We start from the raw sequence: 20114 nt of genomic DNA, 5'->3' as shown, positions 1-20114 counted from the left end.
CTCTCTCTCTCTCTCTCTCTCTCTCTCTCTCTCTCTCATCTATCTACTTTGATTGCTGTGGACCCAGGGTCCTGTTCATATTAGAGAACCACCCTAACCCTGACCTACTACTCTCCCAATCCTATTTTCTTTTGAGATAGGATAACACAGAGTTTCCTGCACTGGCTTGAACTCACTCTGTACCCTCAGTGAACGTTGAATTTGTGAGCATCATATACTAGCCACAAATGTGGGTGGTAATACAGGCAACTGCCAGCAGGCCAGGCTAACTTTTTTTTTTTAATTGTCCCTAAGTTGCTGAAGAGAACAGAAAACATATTATATTGCCATCTGTTTGTACAGGATAATGAGAAGTTCTTTATTCTCACAATGATTTAGGATGTTTTACCTGCTGCATAATTACTATTATTTTAAGCTTTAATGAATCCCTCCCTGTGTGGATGCAAAGCTACCTCAAATAAGTCTAACATGTCTTCCACTTACACAGAAGGGCTTGCAGTTCTCCCACTTCTTACAGATGGTTTGTGACAAGGCTGAAGTAGTTCCTAAGGAAGAAGTTAAGCTTCCGGCTTTGCTCAGTTTGTTTACTGGAGCCTCTCAGCAGACTGGAGAAAGGCTCCCAGGGGAGAAGGTCAGAGATCTGCCAAGCTCTGGACAGATGGCAAGCCATGGGCCCCAGGGATCGGATGAGAACTGGCGATTCCCTTAGCAAGCCTACACTCTCAAGCTTGGCACACAAGCAAATCTTCCAGCTATGCCAACTTGTGGTGGAGAGTGTGAGTCAAATTTAAAATTATTAGGGCTATTTATAATAACATCTCACAATTGTATAACATTTATAGTTGACAAAATAGCTTTTATATAGCCAGTGTGCCAAGCAGTCTACAATCACTCTGTTAATGTGCATTCTCACACTGTGTGAGATAACACTTGATGAACACATATAATTTATTCCATTTTACAAAAGATAAAAACAGGTTCTGAGAATTTAAAAATATCTTTGTATTCATCCAACTAACAGGTGATGAGCATGACTGTGTTCTGTAATTCCTAGCTGCTTCTCACACTCCCGTTACTAGTTTTTCATTTTATTTTATTTTTATTTTTAGATTGTGTAATTTGTCTTTATTTTAAAGCTCATTTTACTATATGTACTTAAGGTGAACACAGTTATTTTTTTGATAGACACACATATAGTGAAATTGCATATTAGTATTTTATATAGACAATGTGTACTAAGAGCATTTAAAATCTTTCAACTCTATCACATAATTCTATTTTATTGAATATGACTTTCATTTCATAATTTTTATTTATTCTTTAATCTTTTTTTAACAGTTCAGACTTTATTCCCCTCCCACTTGACCCTCCAACTGATCCACATCTCACACCTCCCCCTACCCCTATCTCCGTGAGAATGTCCCTACTCCCACCCCCACTCCACCAGACCTTCCCACTCCCTGGGACCTCCAGTCTCTCGAGGGTTAAGTACATCTTCGCTGACTGAACCCAGACCCACCAATTCCCTGCTGTATATGTGTCGGGGGCCTCATATCAGCTGGTGTATGCTGCCTGGTTGGTGGCTCAGTGTCTGAGAGATCTTGGGGTTCCAGGTTAGTTGAGACTGCTGGTCCTCCTACAGGGTTGCCCTCCTCCTCAGCTTCTTCCAGCTTTTCCCTAATTCAACCACAGGGGTCAGCAGCTTCTTTCCATTGGTTGGGTGTAAATATCTGCATCTGACTCTTTCAGCTGCTTGTTAGGCCTTTCGGAGGGCAGTCATGCTAGGCTCCTGTTTGTAAGCACACCGTAGCATCAGTAATAGTGTCAGGCCTTGAGGCCTCCCCCTGAGCTGGATCCCAGTTTGGACCTATTGCTGGATCTCCTTTTCCACTGAACTTCGGAATGGAGCCTCTCTGGTTGTTGGTCATATATAGGTGATCCTGTGTTTCCCTAACTTAAACACATATAATTATAATGTATGCAAATGAAAAAGATGAACTGACAGTGTTAAAACTGTGAAGATAAAAATACAATATTGAAGGAAAAAAATCCAAAAACGGGAAAGAAATAGCTGAATTTGATTGATTTAGCCTTTCCTCATATACTGAAGACTGTGTGGAATTCCACTAACAAGACAGGAAATAGATTTTATACTCATCATCTGAAATGCTAATAAGCAAAGGTTTCCTTAGTGTGGAGAAGCTCTTTCATTCATTCCTCAGCTAGCTGGGCTATAACCCAGAGAACTATATCCCCGTTGGGGGCAGATTTGCTCACTTTTGTGGTTAGGACCAGTTATCCACATTATGGATACTTTCCAGGCCGCTCTCTCAGCTTCAGGACAGCCTCTGCTTAGAAGCTAGTCCAGCCAGGAAACAGCAGCTCAAGTCCTTAGGTCCTGTTGTAAAGAGGGTGGGAGAGCAGCAGGCTCAGAGCAAAGTCCAAGAATGTAGGGAATGTCTCTGCGCCACACACACTGGCTCTTTCTTTAGCTGCTCTGTCAGAGAAATCTGAAGCTCTATATTTTTCAAACTCACAGCTGTGACTGACCTTTCCTTCCAAAGTTCTCCTGACTTCTTGAGATTCACAGACTTTGACGATTCTCCCAAGATGCTCACTCATTTCCGCAATCCCAGTCTATCCCAGTTTCTAACTGGAGCTATTTTCCAAGGTTATTGTCTGATTATTTGCCAATTCGCACCCTTTACAGGACAGGAAACCTTTCAGCTCAAGTTATACATTGTGTGTGTGTTTGTGTGTGTGTGTGAATGCCCTTTGAGAACCAGTATGAAGATATCAGAAGCTGGCAAAAAAACAAGCTCTGTTGATCTGGGATTTGGGGCCAATGGGATTGGTGAAAGCAGCATGCACGTCACATGTTGCCCTGAGGGTTCTCATCCTCTGCTCTTAATGGTCTTATCAGCATAGCAACAACAAAATAAATCAATCATGCTACCAGCACAAGGACCACATACTTTCTCTAAGCCAGGAGATTACTACTGTTTAGACAGGAGCACCTGAGCAGGCTACAAACATGGTTGTTCCCTGTCAGAGACATGTTCCCCCTCTTCCTTCTTTTAATGTGACTTTTGGGATCGGAACTTATGTACTATGCAACCCATCTATTGTAAGTTTAAAGTTAAATGGCTTAAAAAAAAAACAAAATAAATTTACCAACCTGTGTCACCGTCATAAAAAAACCAGGTTCTGAACATTTCTTTTGGTCCCCAAATATTTTTTATGTCCATTTGCCATTAACTGTCTTCCTAACAGAGATCCAAACACCCACTAATATGTTTTCTGTCTGTGTCTATTGCTTATGTTTGAATATTTTAAATGACCATAACCATATTGCCTGTGGCTACCTGGCTTCTCCATTTCACCTTAGGTTAGGGTAGTCCACCCACCTGGGGCCTGTTGGCTGAAGGTTTTTTCACCATTTTGTGTATATCCTGCTGAAGGACCTTGAGCTGATGCTGCTTGGGACTCCTTAAGTGGATACCCCCCTGATTCTAGATGAACAACATCATGCTACAGAAAGAGCTTTGGGGTCAGAGCCAACGTTCTAAGGTACAGTCTTATATCTAATTTTTAAAACCGTAACTAATTGTAGGGTATACTTCTGTACATAGAATGGAGGAAATTAGCCCTGTCCTGATCTGCATTTAGAGTAGTAATAACAATCAAGGGAGAGGTGCATGTGAAGTGTTCTGTGGACTGTGACACCCAGGACAAGTGAAGGGTGTTGTACCGAGGTGGTCTTTCCATGTGTACTAGAATGGGCTGGGTATTTCTCAAGGTCCTGTTCCCATTTCTGTAGCAAATGATGATATAATTGAGGTGGTAGAAAAATTTAAGATCGTCTGTGGCTTTCGGGTTCCCACTTTTCCTTAGCAAAGCCTGTCATTTTTAAATCTTCCGAAATCACTTGCTTTTTAAGAATTGGTTATTTTCCAAACTATTTTTAATCCTATATTTTATATAAATATTTAAAAATTCTATTTCATGTTATATACAAAATTATGTAAAATATTCTTCATATATTTAAATTTAAAATATATTTTATATTTTTATTAGGATTTTAGAGAAAGCACAGTTGCATAGGCTAGCCCGGAACTTGGTGAGTAAGCCAAGCTTGTCTCAATCTTGTGATCCTCTTTACAGATTCTGGGATTATAGGTAAACACCCCACTCCTTTAAACTTTCTGTTTTAGCTGCCAACTAAGAGGACTTGTTTCCTTTTGAGCAGATATCTGGTGATGATAGACATATACAGTTCAGCATCAGTGATCCTTGGTTTTAGCCCCTTCAAATGCCACCAATGAGGGGACAGAATGCAGGTTGTAGGTTCCCAACGAGTCAACACAAAGCCTAAGCCAGCGTTAGCATCCTCCTGTCAAAGGTGCTTACAAAGAATATTGCTGCGTCTGAAATAATTTTAAAGCAATTTAGTTTCATGTTTACAGAGGTATTCAGACATTCAGGAACACAGATTGACAACCCCGCAATGCCATACCTTAATTTTCGGAGTATGACAAATGCTGCGCATGGAAAGAGAACAAGGACTTTACCTCACACGGAAAGAAATGGACACTGGCATCTCCCACTCACTCAACTCAACTCATGCTCCCCACTTTTTCTAACTTAATAATATAGGCGACTTCCAAAACATGTTAGCTGAACTATCCTTGGGAAATCTAATCAGGGACAACTCAAGAAGCAAAGGCTGTCCTCTTAACAAGAATCTGAACTGCAGAATGCATGTTCCAGTCCAGGCCCTATGATGGAATTGCTGGTCAGTCCAATGTTAGAACTCAGACACTCCCAGGGCCCGATTCAAATTACGAGACTGTCTCTTGTTGAAAACAGCAAATCCCCAGACATCCCCAGCACTCCTTGAGGTTACACAACATGGGCTATTGAGGTCAAATGAGTCTATTCTTTTTCCTTCACAGCTTTTTCCCTAAGGAGTCCCTTTCTTCTCTTGGCCATAATAGATGACAAGGACTCCATAAAACCAAAGAAGATGTGAGGTTTTTATGTGTTAGGTTCAAAACTTTGTGCTAAGTTTTCATTCTGTGAATGTTGTCAAAATATTTAGAGATGACAGTGAGATGCCACATAGGGCTCTAACACAGGTTTGACTATTCTCAAATGTCATCATGACTGTGTGTAATTCCATTTCTTAAGATGAATATTTTAATTTCTGCAGCTTAGGCACTAAATACATCACTCTAATAATAATGGGAGGGGTTTCTCATGTTCCTGTTTTATGTATGTATAATGATTATAATATCAATCAAGAAGCTAAATAATCTGCAAAGCAGGATTCAATCTCTTTCAGTGTCAATCTTTTTTTTCTTTTCTTTTTATTGGACATTTTATTTACATTTCAGATGTGATCCCCTTTCCCCATTTCCCCTCCACCCAGAAACCCCCTATCCCATCTTCCCTCCTCCTGCTTCTATAAAGATGTGCCCCCACCCACTTGCTCACTCCCACCTTCCCACTCACAAATTCCCCCACACTGGAGCATCCAGCCTTCACTAGACCAAGGACTTCTTCTCCTACTTATGCCAGACAATGCCATCCTCCCCTACATATACAGCTGGAACCATGGGTCTCTCCCTATGTGCTCCCAGGCTGGTGGTTTAGACCCTAGGAGCTCTGATTGGTTGGTATTGTTGGTCGCCCCATGGGGTCACAAACCCTTTCAGCTCCTTCAGTTTTCTAACTCCTCCATTGGGAACCCCATGATCAGTTCAATGGTCAGCTGTGAGCATCCACCTCTGTATATGTCAGACTTTAGCAGACCTCTAAGGAGACAGCTATATCAGGCTCCTGTCAGCCTGCACTTCCTGGCATCCATGTGTCCGTGTCAGTCTTAATGATCAGATATATTTGCATGCTTCATCTAAGAATGCTAAAGCAATCCATTTTTCAATGTTAGTTGAAAGGAATGTGTGTGTGTGTGTGTGTACGAGCGTGCACGTGTGTGTGTGTGTGTACGAATGATATAGAATATGCTATTTTAAAATATATTGTATATTGTAGAATGGCTAAATCAAGCCAATTGGCATATACATTGCCTCACCTACTTCTCTTTTTTACAGTGGGAATACCTGAAATCTAAGCTATCCTTTTCTTTCCAGTTTTTTTTGGGGGGGTGGGGGCAAGTGTTCTGGTTTATTGTTTGAGGGAATATAGTCCACCATTGTTTATGAAGGTTTAAAGATGGCAACCTATTAGCAGGAGTACTCAGGTGCTGGTTACATACCTCAGAAGTCACGAAACAGACATAGGCTAGGAAATAGACCTGGCTATAATGTCTTAATAATGCCATATTTCCTCCAGCTCAGTCTCACTTCCTAGCACAATGGGTTTTAACGTTCTTAATACTGCTATCCTTTAATACAGTTCCTGTGTTGTGCTGACCCCAACCATAAAATTATACAACTTCATAACTGTAATTTTGCTACATTATGAATCATAATGCCAATATTTTTTGGAGGTAGAGGTTTTCCAAAGGGTTTACAAGCTAAAGGCTGAGAACCACTGTCCTAAAATCTCTACAACCTACAAAACCATCAAACAGCTGTTCAAATGTCTGTTCAAATATACAAGTGTTCAAGGACATGAATCTGTGAGATACATCTTATATTCAAATCATATATCCTATCCCTGTCCTTCACTGACACTGGCCATCTTATACGAAATCCATTCACTCTAACCTTAGTCTTAGAGTTCTGATACTCTTTGAAAGTCCAAAGTCTATTTTAAAATACAAAATGATCCCTTAAACTGTGAGCCCATGTAAAAATCATAAAATAATTCACACAATGGAAGAGTAGTCATTTTCATTCTAAAAGGGAAGAGATGCAACAAAAAAAAATATCAGACCAAAGAAAGACTGTAACCCAGTAAGCAAGTACCAGGCATTGCTGTTCCTGGTCCAGGTCATATGAAATCATCTGAGAACTAATGGGCTTACATAGTCCTTCCCTTATAACTAGTTTGTTTACATCCTACATGGCTTCCCTCAGGCCAGCTCCACTTAATGTTTTCAGTGTTTTCAGCTTTTCTCAGTTGATACCCAAATTTCTGGCATCTCCACTATCCTAGGGCCTCCTCTGCAGCTTAAACTATATATCCATAGCTTCACACAAAGCCTACTCAAGGAGTCTTGTATTGTTTGGTTCCAGAAGCTTTCTGAAGTTTGGAGTAAGCTTACAGGACCTCTCACACTTGCATCTTGCATGCCTATAAACATGCTACTGCATCAAGTTTTGGTGCCAGCTCAAGATGTACTGTGGACCTCTTAGATCATGGCTACGGGGGCTAAAATCTATAACAATTGCATCCACTTTGTCAACACTGAACTGTCCTTAACTTGATTAGATTTACATTTCTTTGTCATATTTTCCTATTTTTTCTACTCTATTTGCTCACCATAAATCTGGCTATCAGAAGTGAATACAAACTATGCCACAGCCTGGATATTATCCTGTCTTTAGAGTTCTTCCTCTAAAATACCTAGTTGATTATTCTTTAATTTATTGTCACTCAAATATTTAAGACATGGGCAGAATGCAGTCAGACTCTTTGTCGTATTATAACATCTATCCCAGTTCCAGGGGTAGTCCTTCATTTTCCTGTAAAAGCTCATTAGAAAGTTTGAATTGTTTGTCTTTTTATTGACATCTCTGCTTTCAAGCTGTTATCAGAATCAACACTCTTAGCCACTCTTGGACATTTTTAGCCTGCAGTTCCAGACTTCAGCAGGGCAATGACTCAAGATATCAATTTCCTGTATAGGTTCCTTTGTCATGATGGAGAAGGTATGGCAGTGGATGACTTCACGAAGGCTGAGTGTACAGGTGGGACACCTCTTCTCCTCATGTCTTGGCAGAACAAGAAGCAGAATTCTTTTGGTAGTTGTCTTAGTTAAGGTTTTACTGCTGTGAAGAGACACCATGACCAAGGCAACTCTTATAAAGGAAAACAATTAATTAGGGCTGGCCTACCATTTCAGAGGTTTAGTCCATTATCATCATAGCAGGAAGCATGGTAGCCTGCAGGCAGACATGGTGTTGCAGGAGCCTAGAGTTCTACATCTTGATCCAAATGCAGCCACAAGGAGTGTCTTTTCTGCATTGGTCAAAGCTTAAGCACACAAAGACCTCAAAGCCCACCTCAGAGTGACACACTTCCTCCAACAAGGCCACACCTATTCTAATAAGACCACACCTCCTAATAGTGCCATTTCCCATGGGCCAAGCATATTCAAACCACCACAGTAGATTTTACATTGTGATGCCTAATCTTCATTGTTAACTTATATAAATTCAGAATCACTTAGAAGATAACACCTTTGGGCTTGTCTGTGAGGGTATTTCTCAAGAAGATTAATGCAGAAGGGTAGACCTACCCGAAAGTTTGTGAAACTATCCCATGGGATAGGTATCTAGACTAAATAAACAAGCCAAAAGAAAGCCAGATGGGTACCAACCAACTTTCAACATCCACAGTTTTCTTCATTCAGACAGATGTGAGAAAACAACCTCATCTGCTTATGGCTACCCCTCTTCTGCCACAATGAATGGAATCCTCTCAAGCCAAACCATAAGCTAAAAGAAATCATTCTTTCCTTAAGTTGCCTATTTCAAATATTTCATTAAAAAAAGTAAACTAAAAATATACAATATATAAATTATATAAATATGTAATATTATATATTATATAAATATATAAATTACATAATTATATAAATGATATATGTAAAAGTGACTAAAAACAAATATTAAAACATTGTTATTAATGATGGCCACCAGGTTAAACAACATTTTAAAATTATTCATGTCCAATTGATGTTACTTGATGGATCCCAGTCCCCTTTCTTAGCTACCAATTTTGGGTAATTACTATTTTCTGCTTCTGCCTGCCTTTTTAGATTCTGCATTTAAGTGAGATCTTGTGATTTCTGTCTTTCTCTTCCTTATTTAGTCCTCTTAAGGAACTGGCTGCTTAATACAAAGTATATATTCCTGCTTTATATTCATTATTGGTTAGTTTTGCTTTCGTTTTGTGAACTTGACATAGACTAAAGGCATTTGGAAGATTAGCCTATAGGCAAGTCTATCAGTCATTTACTTGATTATAGACAGATGGATGTGGGAGGGCCCAGGCCAATTTGGGCTGTGTGACCCCTGGGCAAGTGACCCTGGATGACATAAGTACGAAGGCTGAGCAATTCACAGGGAGCAGGCCAGTAAGCAGTACTCCTCCGTGGCTTTTGTCTCAGATTTCTGTCTTGAGTTCCTGCCCCAACTTCCCTGGATGATGGGCTACAAGCTATAAGATAAAATAAACCATTTCTTCTCCAGATTACTTTTGGTTGTGGTGTTTTATCACAGCAATAATACTTTACCCAAGACAGTATGGCATTGCAATGTCATGATATATTAGAACATTTTATATATATATATAAAATTTAAAAATATGTATGTGTGTATTACCTTAAGTATTCATATACCATACATATATTATATGTATACATGTATATATATACATACTTATATGTAATGTTAACTTTTAATGAATAAATTGAAACAAATATAATTTTTATATATTCTAAATAATTTATGATTTGAGAGGTAGATGCATACAAAGAATGCCACTTAAAACCCAAATTTTGATAGAAATATGTAATAAAAGCTCAATGACAAGATTAAGTATTTTCTCTGTGTCATGAATTTCTTGTATTTTTTTCTTGCTGTCTGGCACATGTATTCATTTTTTAAAAGTCTGCATTGAGAAGTATAGTATACATTTAAGTAATTGTTTCCTCATCTTTCTGCCTTGTCTTTCTTTTACCCAGAAATACCTCCTGACATCATTAAATTATTTAACCATATTCTTTAAGAAGAACGTGGTTTCAATGCTGCTGCTGAATATATTTAACCAGAAATCAAAGTATGAATTGACTACAACCTAGAGAAACATTGACCCAAACCCACCCAGCTCAGAGATCATTTTCATTCCTTCCCACTCAGACTCTCTGAATGACACTAAACAAGAGCTAAAAACAGCCACAAGCGTCTTGGCAGCATGGAGAGATGGCATCCGTGCCCCACCTTATCAGTGCACATGGAGACATTGGCCCCAGTGTAGAGTGGTTGGCTTCTTAGCCTGACTGTGGGGAGCAGCTGCTGACACAGGAGGAGATACACAGTTCTAGTTAGACAGGAATCCATTCTCTTTCCATCTAGTGTTCTCAAAGAACCTTGTTACAGGAAAAGTCTACATTGTAATGTGCTTCACATACATCACCATTTCCAAATCTTAAGACAAATTTTGTCCTTCCAAGATGTCCAGGCAATAACTTTACAAATCTTTTCTATGTGTGTCCAGTTAACATTTTATACCCAAGTAGTTCTTGTACTTATTTACCCCAAATACATATAATATCTGAAGTATCAGACAGCAGACTTACATCTTCATTTCTATTTTTCATTTATTTAGAGCAATATTTATAAGCAAGGACTTTAAGCACAATAAAGAAAACAACACAAGAATTATAGATATATTGTACATGAAACATCACAGTTCGAGTTAAATACATTATGGTATAGTTTGTATTATAAAATCCTCAAGGAGATACATTGAAACCATATCCCTGATTATATAATTTTCTTCCGAGATTTATTTATCTTTCAAAGATAACTGAAAGTAAATGTAATTCAGAAAATTTACACACTAGTAAGATATTACTACCAAAAGAATATTTACTCTTAGGATAAAACAAATGTTAAAAAATACACTATTAAAATAAAAGAATAAGCAATTTAAATAAGTACATTACTGGGTTTACACACCAAGTCAGAAGCTCTAACCTATCATATTACCACCATGTCACTGATTATTTTAGTCTGGGTCTTGTATAACATTCACATTTTAGGGCGTGTGTTTGGCTTTGAGGACATACTGGGAAATAAAGGAGACACGGTCCTGCCCTCATGGAGCTTCCAGTCTAGCATAACATAGAGCACTACAATACCACAGGAGCAGCACTCAGCAGTGGCCTCCATCCAGAGGAAGCGACAGCTGAGCCAGGATCTGCAGTGTAAGGGTCAGTTAATCAGTGGGAGAGGGTGTAAAGGAGAGAAAAGAACGCTTCAGATAGAGAGGTAACGGTCCTGAGGTTCACAATGGTTCCCATCAAAGAGACTCGGATACTTGTGGACCACAGTGAAGTTTTGCTAGTCAGTGAGGAGATAACAGCGTTGTCCATCTTTTCAAAGCTAATGTCAATCCAACTTAACGAGTGAGCTTACCTCCATCTTGTTTTCTAGCATTCTAAGGAACAACCCCCTTTAAAGCTGAATTGGGTATAATAGATGGTATCCTTTAAAAAGAGGACATTATTTCTTATTAATAAAATGAAAATCTCCAGTCTTATAAAACCATAAAGCGTGGGAATTGCTGTATAAGATGTGTAACATTGGCAAAAGGGGGTGGGGATATGCAGATAGGCCACGGGGGGTGGGGGAGGGGGGTGGTTAAAGCATGGAGGTCATGGGAGAACTTGAGATTTTTAATCCCAAAATAATAGGGAGTGATTTTCAGCAAGGAAATGAGCTATGTTAAAGTCTCTGAAAGTTCATCCTGAAATGCTGTGTGTGGACTCTGTAGACAACAGGGAGAATGAAAGGCCAGGGGATTCAGACAAGCAGCACTGTATTATCTCAGTAAGAGGAAGAATACAGTCAGATGTATAGTGCAATTTGTGGGACTGAGCAGGAAACCCAGAGGCATTTGGTGAGTTGGCATGCAGGGTGAGAAAATGGGGGTGGGGGTGTCGAGACTGATGTCAAGTCTATTTCATTTGGAAACAGAGTTGACTGTGCTAATATTGAGCTGCAGAATGTGAAGGAAGGATTTGAGGACTCGTTGAACCGCAGATAGCTGTGTGTTTAGAGGTCTACTAGGTCAATGTCGAACAGGTCTGAAGCATAGGAGACAAAAGGTTGAACTTCAGCTGTAAACGTTATGGTCCCCAGCAAAATGATCACAACCACAGTTAGTGAATGGAATTTCTCAGAGAACACAGCGCATCAGGAAAGGACAGAGGACAAGTCACTAAAGGCCTGCAGGAAGAGGAGCAGCATAGAGAAGCAGAGACAGAGAAGTTGTGGAGGAGGACTGAGAGGGAAAACAGCGGGATATCAGTATGGTAAAACCCAAGGACTAACAGGAAACGGAGTTAGATGCCAAAAGAAATCAACAGGAAGGGGAACGAAAGTTGTTTATAGAATTTAGCAGCAAGGAAGTTGTTAGGGACTGAGCAGAGGAGCTCTGGAGAAGCTGGATTACAGGGACAATCTGCGTGTACAAATGACCTCTTCTAGAGCAGGGGTTCTAATAATAGGCAGAGCAGCAACTGGCAGATGTGTGTGGGGCGGGGGCGAGAAAGTAGTTATTTACCTTTTAAGCCTAGACTCTCAATCACTGATATTCAGTTGATAGAGAGAATTTGAAGACTCGTAACAACTGAAGACAATCAATAGAAATCCAAATACAGCATATTACTTATCTTAGAAGCCTAAAAGTCTTTAAGAGTGTACATGTCCTTCCCATAGGGACAGCTACAAAATTCTCAGTGGTATTAAATACACTCAAGAATACAAAATGATTCCAATGACTTCTCTAGGGGAATCACATTTTTTTAAAAAATACTTTAAGAATCACATTTTAAAATATAATTTTAAAGTTATATTAACTTTAGCTATTGTCCGTAGAGATCGTATTCTTTAAATAATAAGTATCTTCGCATCGCCGCTGGTAGAGGAAGCTTCTCCATGGAGGCTGACTGGCAGAGCCGCTGGAGTCCCATAACTCTGCGAATTTTTAATCGGCACAGATGCTTTAATGAGCAAGGATTCTCTAAAATAAATGGGGAAACAAGCAGAAAGTTTAAAAGTGTTATTGGCTTCACACGATAGATACAGATTGTCTCAGAGTAGCATGCAGTGTGCTTCTGAAAATATGCACTTTAGCAGCTGATGACTTTGACCTCAATTCACATTTCAGTTAAGTTTGCCTCATGATTTGAGCTCCATGAGGACAGGAATTCCGTCTGTATTTGTGCCAGGAGCAAGTCTGGGTCCTGATGGGTGTCCAGTTTGTTAAATAAACAGATAGATTGGATGTTAAATAGCAAAGGATCACACATTTCTCCTTTTTTTTAGAACTATATATTATATGGACATATTTCTTTATTTCTTTTCTTTTCTACTAGTTTTTCTGATGAATAAGTATCAGTTAAACACCATTAGACAATTTCATAAATCATTCACAATTCAATCTGAGGCCTGTTTCCGGTGTCTGGAACACACTAGATACTAACATTTACATATCTTGTGATATGTAAATATATTTTTCAACTTCTTACTCTTTATTAGGATTGTGACACTGATATTTTATGCCAACAAAAAGAACCCTCGAAGAGGCACCATAGAACAAGCACACAAGTAAACGCTGGCTCTGGACTCAGTCAGCTGGGATTAACACCCTGTCTGTGTTACTTTGTATGACCTTGCACAGTGTCTTAACCCCTGTAATTAATATTCTCATTTATGTAAGGTGGGTAACAACATTGCCTACTTCATAGGACTGTCTGAAGGCTAAATAGTCTATATAAACTACTAGAAAAATCTTTGATGCACTGCACTATAACACTCAGTAAATGCTGGGGAAAGGGGACAACTCAGCAGCTAACATGCTTGCCGTTCAAGCGTTCAGTTTATTAGGAGGCAGAAACAGGTAGAGACTGGAAGCTCAGTGGCCAGCTAGTCTACTTAATCAGAAACCTCCAGAGGAATGACATCTGATGTTCACTTCAGATCTACATGTGAACATACACATTCACTTGAACTGCTACTCTCATGTGAGTACACACACACACAACAAGAAGAAATATTAGGGACTATCCACTTCAATGATGAAAGTGATCACAGTTTGTTGTATTTGATTATAAAATTTCAAACTACATTCTTTTAATATTAAAACCAAGTTAGCCCTGGTGGCATGTACCTATGATCCCAGCATTTGGAGGGCAAGGCAGGAAGGTTTGAGGTCAGCCTGGGATACAGAGAGAGTTTCAGACTAGACTGGGCTGCATAGCAAAACCCTATCTCAAAAATAAACCAGGCCATTTTCTACAAATGTGAGGCAAAAAGATTATAATCAACATAAGCACCTTCTCACATTCTATAAGACTGAAATTTTATGTTGTACCTTAACAAACAAACCACCTTACCTACGTCTGGAGGAACCCTGACATCCAGTGGCTTACCAGGCTCACAGCAACCAGCTGACAAGCTGCTGAAGAAATAAACCACTGAAATCACAGAAAAGCGGCCTAACTTCGTTCACTCTTACCTGGAGTATCTTTCTAAACCCATCACATCTAGACATTCATTTACAATAGTAACACATAGATCATTAAATCTCATTTCCTAGGACAACCTGTGCTACTTATGACAGAGGTAACAGCAATTGCTGCAGAAAAAGGCACTGTTATCGAATAAGACACATAAGACTCAACCCCTGGCTTTGGGGTTATGCCCAAACCTTTGGGAAGTTAATTTGTTTAGATTTTGGTGGTGTTCTCATTTTGAAGCCTTCTGAAAAGTTAAAATATGGGACTGACTCCACACACACATAGTTTCATGCACTGGCAGTATAAGTAGACAAACTTATACTCCTACCTCATAGGTTATAAAGGAGCTTCATCAGCCACAGAAGAGGGTTGCACAGCCTTCCAACCTTCATTCCTCCTCCTCCCATAAGCCACCACGATTCTCACTTAGACAGCAATCACCCCTTTTGAAGTCTCATCGTCTAAGCGATCTGTCCTTACACTAATTATAGGACCGACAAAAAAATGTGACCTTCCTACCTTGGCCTCCAAGTGCTGCTATTACAACCAGATGCCTTTGTTTTAGTAATAAAAGATTGTACTTTAACACTTATAGTCAAATATAACAAAATTTGATCACTTTTATCATTGAATAGTCCCTAATGTCTCTTTTTGTTATGTTTGTGTGTGTGTGTGTGCCACAGGTGTGTGACAGTTAAGTGACTGAGTGTGTGCCTATGTAGGCTAGCAGTCAACATCAGATGTCATTCGTCTGGGGCTTTCCTTTGGATGGAGGGTTAAAAAGTTACAGAATATTGTATAAATATCTTATGATCTTTAAGTTCTTTTTCTATTTTTTATCATGTCACTTAATCATTAAAGAGCCCACATGTGTATGTTTTCCCATGATAGGTATGGATTGCCATGATACAGCTCCACATCCTATTGTTCCCTGTTTTTTGAAAGCTGGTAGCTGAATCCAAAGATTGAGCCTACTTATGTCTGACCTCTTTGGCAAATGATTTTCTCTTCTCTGGGACCTCCATAATGCACTACTGGCAAGAGCCAAAGTATAACAGACACACCCATTTGTTTATTCAGGATATAAAATGATAGTTATATAAATTTTCATTTATTATTTGAGACACTTCATAAAGAGTTATTTTTCTCATCTATTTTTGGTTACTTGTGGCATGTGTTATATAAACAAGGCAGAAAAAAATGGCTTACGTGTTTTTAACAAATTTCAAGGTAAGTTGATTTTCTGTAAACCCTTTGAAACGATCGAGTTTTAAGGTATCGTGTATTTAGACATTTTGGACATATTAATGTTACTCATTGAAACAACTGTGGTTTTGAAACTTGAATGATCCTGTTTGTCCACTGAGAGTCTCGTTAGGATGGATCGCAGACTCTTCAGACCCAGTTCTGAAAGTCACTGAGTTTCTTGGCTGCCTGATATGAGCAGATGCTCCAGGTTCATTCTTATAAATTTCCCTCCTCAGATCTGGAACCATCATTTATTATTTCTTTGTGTAGGGATTGGTATTTTCCACACCAAGTTGTGTGTGAGGAGGACGCTCAGAACAGGTACGGTCGCTGCTAACTGTAAGCTTCTCTGAGGATATAAAAACACACTCATAATCACACTCACAACAGCACATACACACAATAAACAAATACAAAGTTAAAGGAAATATCTGTTTTTACCTATTATCTGGCGGATTTCTGGCCATTCTCTCTGTACTTCTAGCACAGACTTCAGTTTTGCACACAGAGGGACATAACTCATGTAGTCTATCAGTATGCGGACAATGCTGCCCACCAGGTGCTTCATCCACGGAACTGTAATAAACTCACAGAACTGAGAAAGACGATAACAGTCAACTTAGTGGTGTTTTAATACATCATACGTGTAATCAATATTGCTATGAACAGTTATTCTTTGTCTTTTTACAGAAAAGAAAATATGCATGGTTATGATGAAAAATGAAAAAGAAATGCCATTTGAACTATTATTACTTTGAACTAATAGGACTAAGTGCATTTTCATGCTTCTGTTGGGATCGTAGCAAACATGGTATAGAAAATGTTTTTCCCTTCTAGCCCCAATATTCCACCAAGTGTGCACAGGTGAATAATTGCATTTTAAAATTGTTTGACGCTCTGTTTCCAACCCAAGAAAAGAAATAGCCTTGTTCCCTGGCCAACTTTATGCTTATCTGTCTACAGTAATAAGTAAAAACTGAGAAGCGTATAAATTCAATTGTATTTTATTTGCTGTAGCATCCTCAAATGAGTGACATTTTATGGGTTAAACTGAAAGACTATATATTTTACTTAGAATATAAAATACCCTCCAGAACAGATTATATATTCAACTATAAAACAAGACCTAATACTATTAATACTAAAGCCATTTCAATTACATTTTAGGGCCACAAATGATATATATCTAGGAATAAGTAACAGGAAGAAATTTGGATATTTTATAAATAACTAAAAGTTAAACAATATACTCTTGATCAACTCTAGTAGTCGATGAATAAATCAAAAGGGTTAAAAGAAAAATCAGAACTTAAAGATTTTCCTGAGAGAAGTGAATTGAGGTACTGATCCAAAATGAAGAAGGAAAGAAACTCACCAGATTGTCTTTTATTACGCAAGATGTCCATCCTGGCAGTCCCTCCTCCTCTGTCTCTGACCACACAAATGAATTTCCAAAGATGTCTCCGTGCATGCAGTCAAAACACAACTCCACTTGGTAACCATTATTTAGCAGGAGCCTCAGCATAATCTCATCATTTAGGGCGTACTGAATGGCACTGGGGAAGCGAGTGTCATTCACACGCATAAAATAACAGTTGACGTTAGCCCCGTAGGAGAGAAGCAGCCGGACGATTTCATGCCTATTGGCTCTCACCGCCACAAGGAGACAGTTGAGGGGATCTAAGTTGGGGTCTGCACCTGCAGCCAGAAGGATTTCTGTGCAGTGGATATCATTATTAGAGACGGCAAAATACAGCGCAGTCTTTCTCTCATCGTCGTAGCTCTGGGAAATGTGGTCGGCAAGCAGGGCGTTGACATCAAAACCATTATCAATGAGCAGCTCGAGGCACTGGGCATTTTGTCCGTCTGCTGCTGAGTGAATTGGAGTTAGGCCGCTTTTCTGAATGGCGTGTTTGGATGTTACTGGGATAAGATATTTCAGAGCACTAGAGGGGAAGAAAAACCTCCTTAAATACCCCAATGAATAAAGAAAATCAGATAACTAAATAATACTTTCTCACTGGACAAGTGAATTCACTTTGTTTTGTTTTCCATATTTCCTCTACATAACTTTGTGAGACTTGTTTAACCACAAGAGCCTCCTGTTTAATTTGACAGGATTTAGTTGAGTTTCAATTTAGTTTCCCATCTTAAAAATTCCCAAGGAACATCCATGTTTGGTTCTAGGTTTGAGTCCTCAGGGCTTTCCCCACTGTTCTGGTTATTGACAATATAATTTGTAAATCAATACATGTGACTGCAAAATTGCCAAAGAGTCATGGCATAAAAGCACACTGCATAACCCTGACGACTAGAAACCATGCAATCTTGGCAAATCACTTGCATGGCATAAACAAAACCTTTTCATTTAAAGATGAACAACATGAAGGCTTAAGGAAGAACAGGGCTTGTCCAAGGTCCTACGGTCTACGTGAAAGGAAGGGATGGAGTTTTAACTTTTTGATTCTGAATAATTCTTTCTATTTCATTGATTCTTAAGTCACCTGTTAATATTGCCCATGCACATCCTGTCTCCTATACGGCTCACAATGAATTCTTAGTGAAAAGCAGAATCTTCAGTATTCTATCAAACTTGTATCCGTCCAGATGAAATAACCATTCCTAGCTCATGTTTCTAAATACATGTGATGAATGCTTGTGAATTTCACACTTCACTAACCGTGTAGACACTCAGGAGAGCCACAAACCAAGGATAATTTGATCTCCTGTGCCTAATTCAGAGCTATCATGTGTGAATTTATGAACGCTGGGAGTAAATCCAGGTAAACTTTAACAACGTGTCAGTTCACATCAATTATACGTCACTAGTCCCTTAACTTTGCCAGTGTGGCTACCAGAAATAATAAAGCCAAGCCGTCTCAAAGGTTTCGAACTTGTGACACACTTTTAATTTCTTAAAACCATCTTTTCTTAGTGGATAGCTTAATGTTGTGATTCTAGGCTTCTATGACTGTGCTGCTTATAACACTTTACAGTTGAAAATTCCACTCAATCTGAGTTACAGTAAATCTTTTCTATTTAAGAATATATTCACCATGATAGTATCCTATACATCCTGCAATGCCAGGAAATAACTGAAGTACAACACAGTATCATTGGCAAAATGTTCAGAGACTTTGTAGTCATTTGTTGAACATTTTTTTTAAAATACAGAAATGCCAGTTGGTGAAGATTTCTCCATTACAACTTTATTCCTCTACAAGAAATACGTTTTATTAAAAGAATACTATAAACACATTCTGTGAAGGTCAAGAGTATAGAATGAAAGGGGGAAAGCTATGAAATAATTTCCAAGCATTGAAATAAAAAAAAAGTGTGGATATTTCCTTTGAGATTTGGGGAGTATCATATAACAAGAGACTGTACTGTACACATGCCTTAGTGTTTTTTATTTTAACTTAAAGAGTTCGCCTCAATATCTTACTTACAGATAATGTCCCTCATAGGCCGCTCGGTGTATGGGAAGATGCCCGGCTCTGTTGGGCACATTGCCACTTCCTCCGTATTTCAGCAAGAGGGAGATGCAGTCAGGGTTTCCACCTCCTGCTGCCTCGAATAGCACAGATGCCCCATCATCCGCCAAAGCAAACACATCACCACCTGGCAGTGTAAAGCACGTGGCTTAGACGGCTGAGCAGTGTTAAGATAGTCTGTTAAAGTAGGCTGTCATTTTTTTTCTTTCTGATAAAAGCCTAGCTGTTCAATAACAGCTAGATAACATGCTTCATTACATTAAACTTTCAAGGAGAGGGAGTCACAAAAACCTGAGTGAAAATAAGACAGATGTGCTTCGAGAAATATAATCATGAGACTTTTTGCTTTGATGGTAACAAGTAGCATCCTTTCAATTCAGAAAATAGTCATGGATATCTACAGGGAGAAAATACTGTGTGTGGCCCTAAGATGAATAAACCTGAGCAAAGGAACGTAAATAACAAATGAAGAGGTAACTAGAGAACATACAGTGTAGCCAACTGCAGTAACAGCTTTAGTAGAACACACACCATAAAGGGAAGAGAACCATCTTTGATGATGGACCTGCTGCTTACTCCACGAATTGAGATAGGGTTTTTATGTGTCTCTCTTTCTTCCTCTGTAAACCGATATAGCTTATTGTCCATGGATTATGTGATAATTCAGTGAAGTTACATTAGGAAACACAAAAATGCTAATTTTCACCCATACAAGAGTCTTTGTGGATTGTGTGGCTCACTTATGGATGAGCAGTCTGGGGCTTGGGCATGTAAGTAGACAAGGGTCTCATAGAGTAGGTGGAGCTAGGAGTTAGCAGATAGGAATTGAGTTTTTTTCTTCCTGGCTGGACAGTTGAGACATTTGAGGTCTGAGGGGCAGGGAATGAAATGACACCATCTGTTAGAGATGGGAAAGACATTTATGAGAATGT

At 39.0% G+C, this 20114-nt stretch overlaps 1 protein-coding gene across 1 annotated transcript in view; it reads right to left on the bottom strand.

Annotated features, from left to right (window-relative positions):
* Window positions 1–10495: 10495 nt before the first annotated feature.
* Asb15 (ankyrin repeat and SOCS box containing 15) overlaps window positions 10496–20114 on the bottom strand; it is a 45502-nt gene continuing 35883 nt past the window's right edge. Inside the window, exons 7-10 of the mRNA XM_028762627.1 lie at window positions 19138–19309; window positions 17064–17634; window positions 16130–16283; window positions 10496–12942 (exon numbers count right to left, since the gene is read on the bottom strand). Coding sequence (XP_028618460.1) covers window positions 12785–12942; window positions 16130–16283; window positions 17064–17634; window positions 19138–19309 — 1055 coding nt within the window. The 3' untranslated portion in view covers window positions 10496–12784. The remainder of the gene's footprint in view (window positions 12943–16129; window positions 16284–17063; window positions 17635–19137; window positions 19310–20114) is intronic.

The sequence above is a fragment of the Grammomys surdaster genome, unplaced genomic scaffold (assembly GCF_004785775.1).
Source record: "Grammomys surdaster isolate TR1022 unplaced genomic scaffold, NIH_TR_1.0 134, whole genome shotgun sequence".
NCBI classification, from domain to species: Eukaryota; Metazoa; Chordata; class Mammalia; order Rodentia; family Muridae; genus Grammomys; species Grammomys surdaster.
This window is presented reverse-complemented; position numbering and strand designations above follow the sequence as displayed.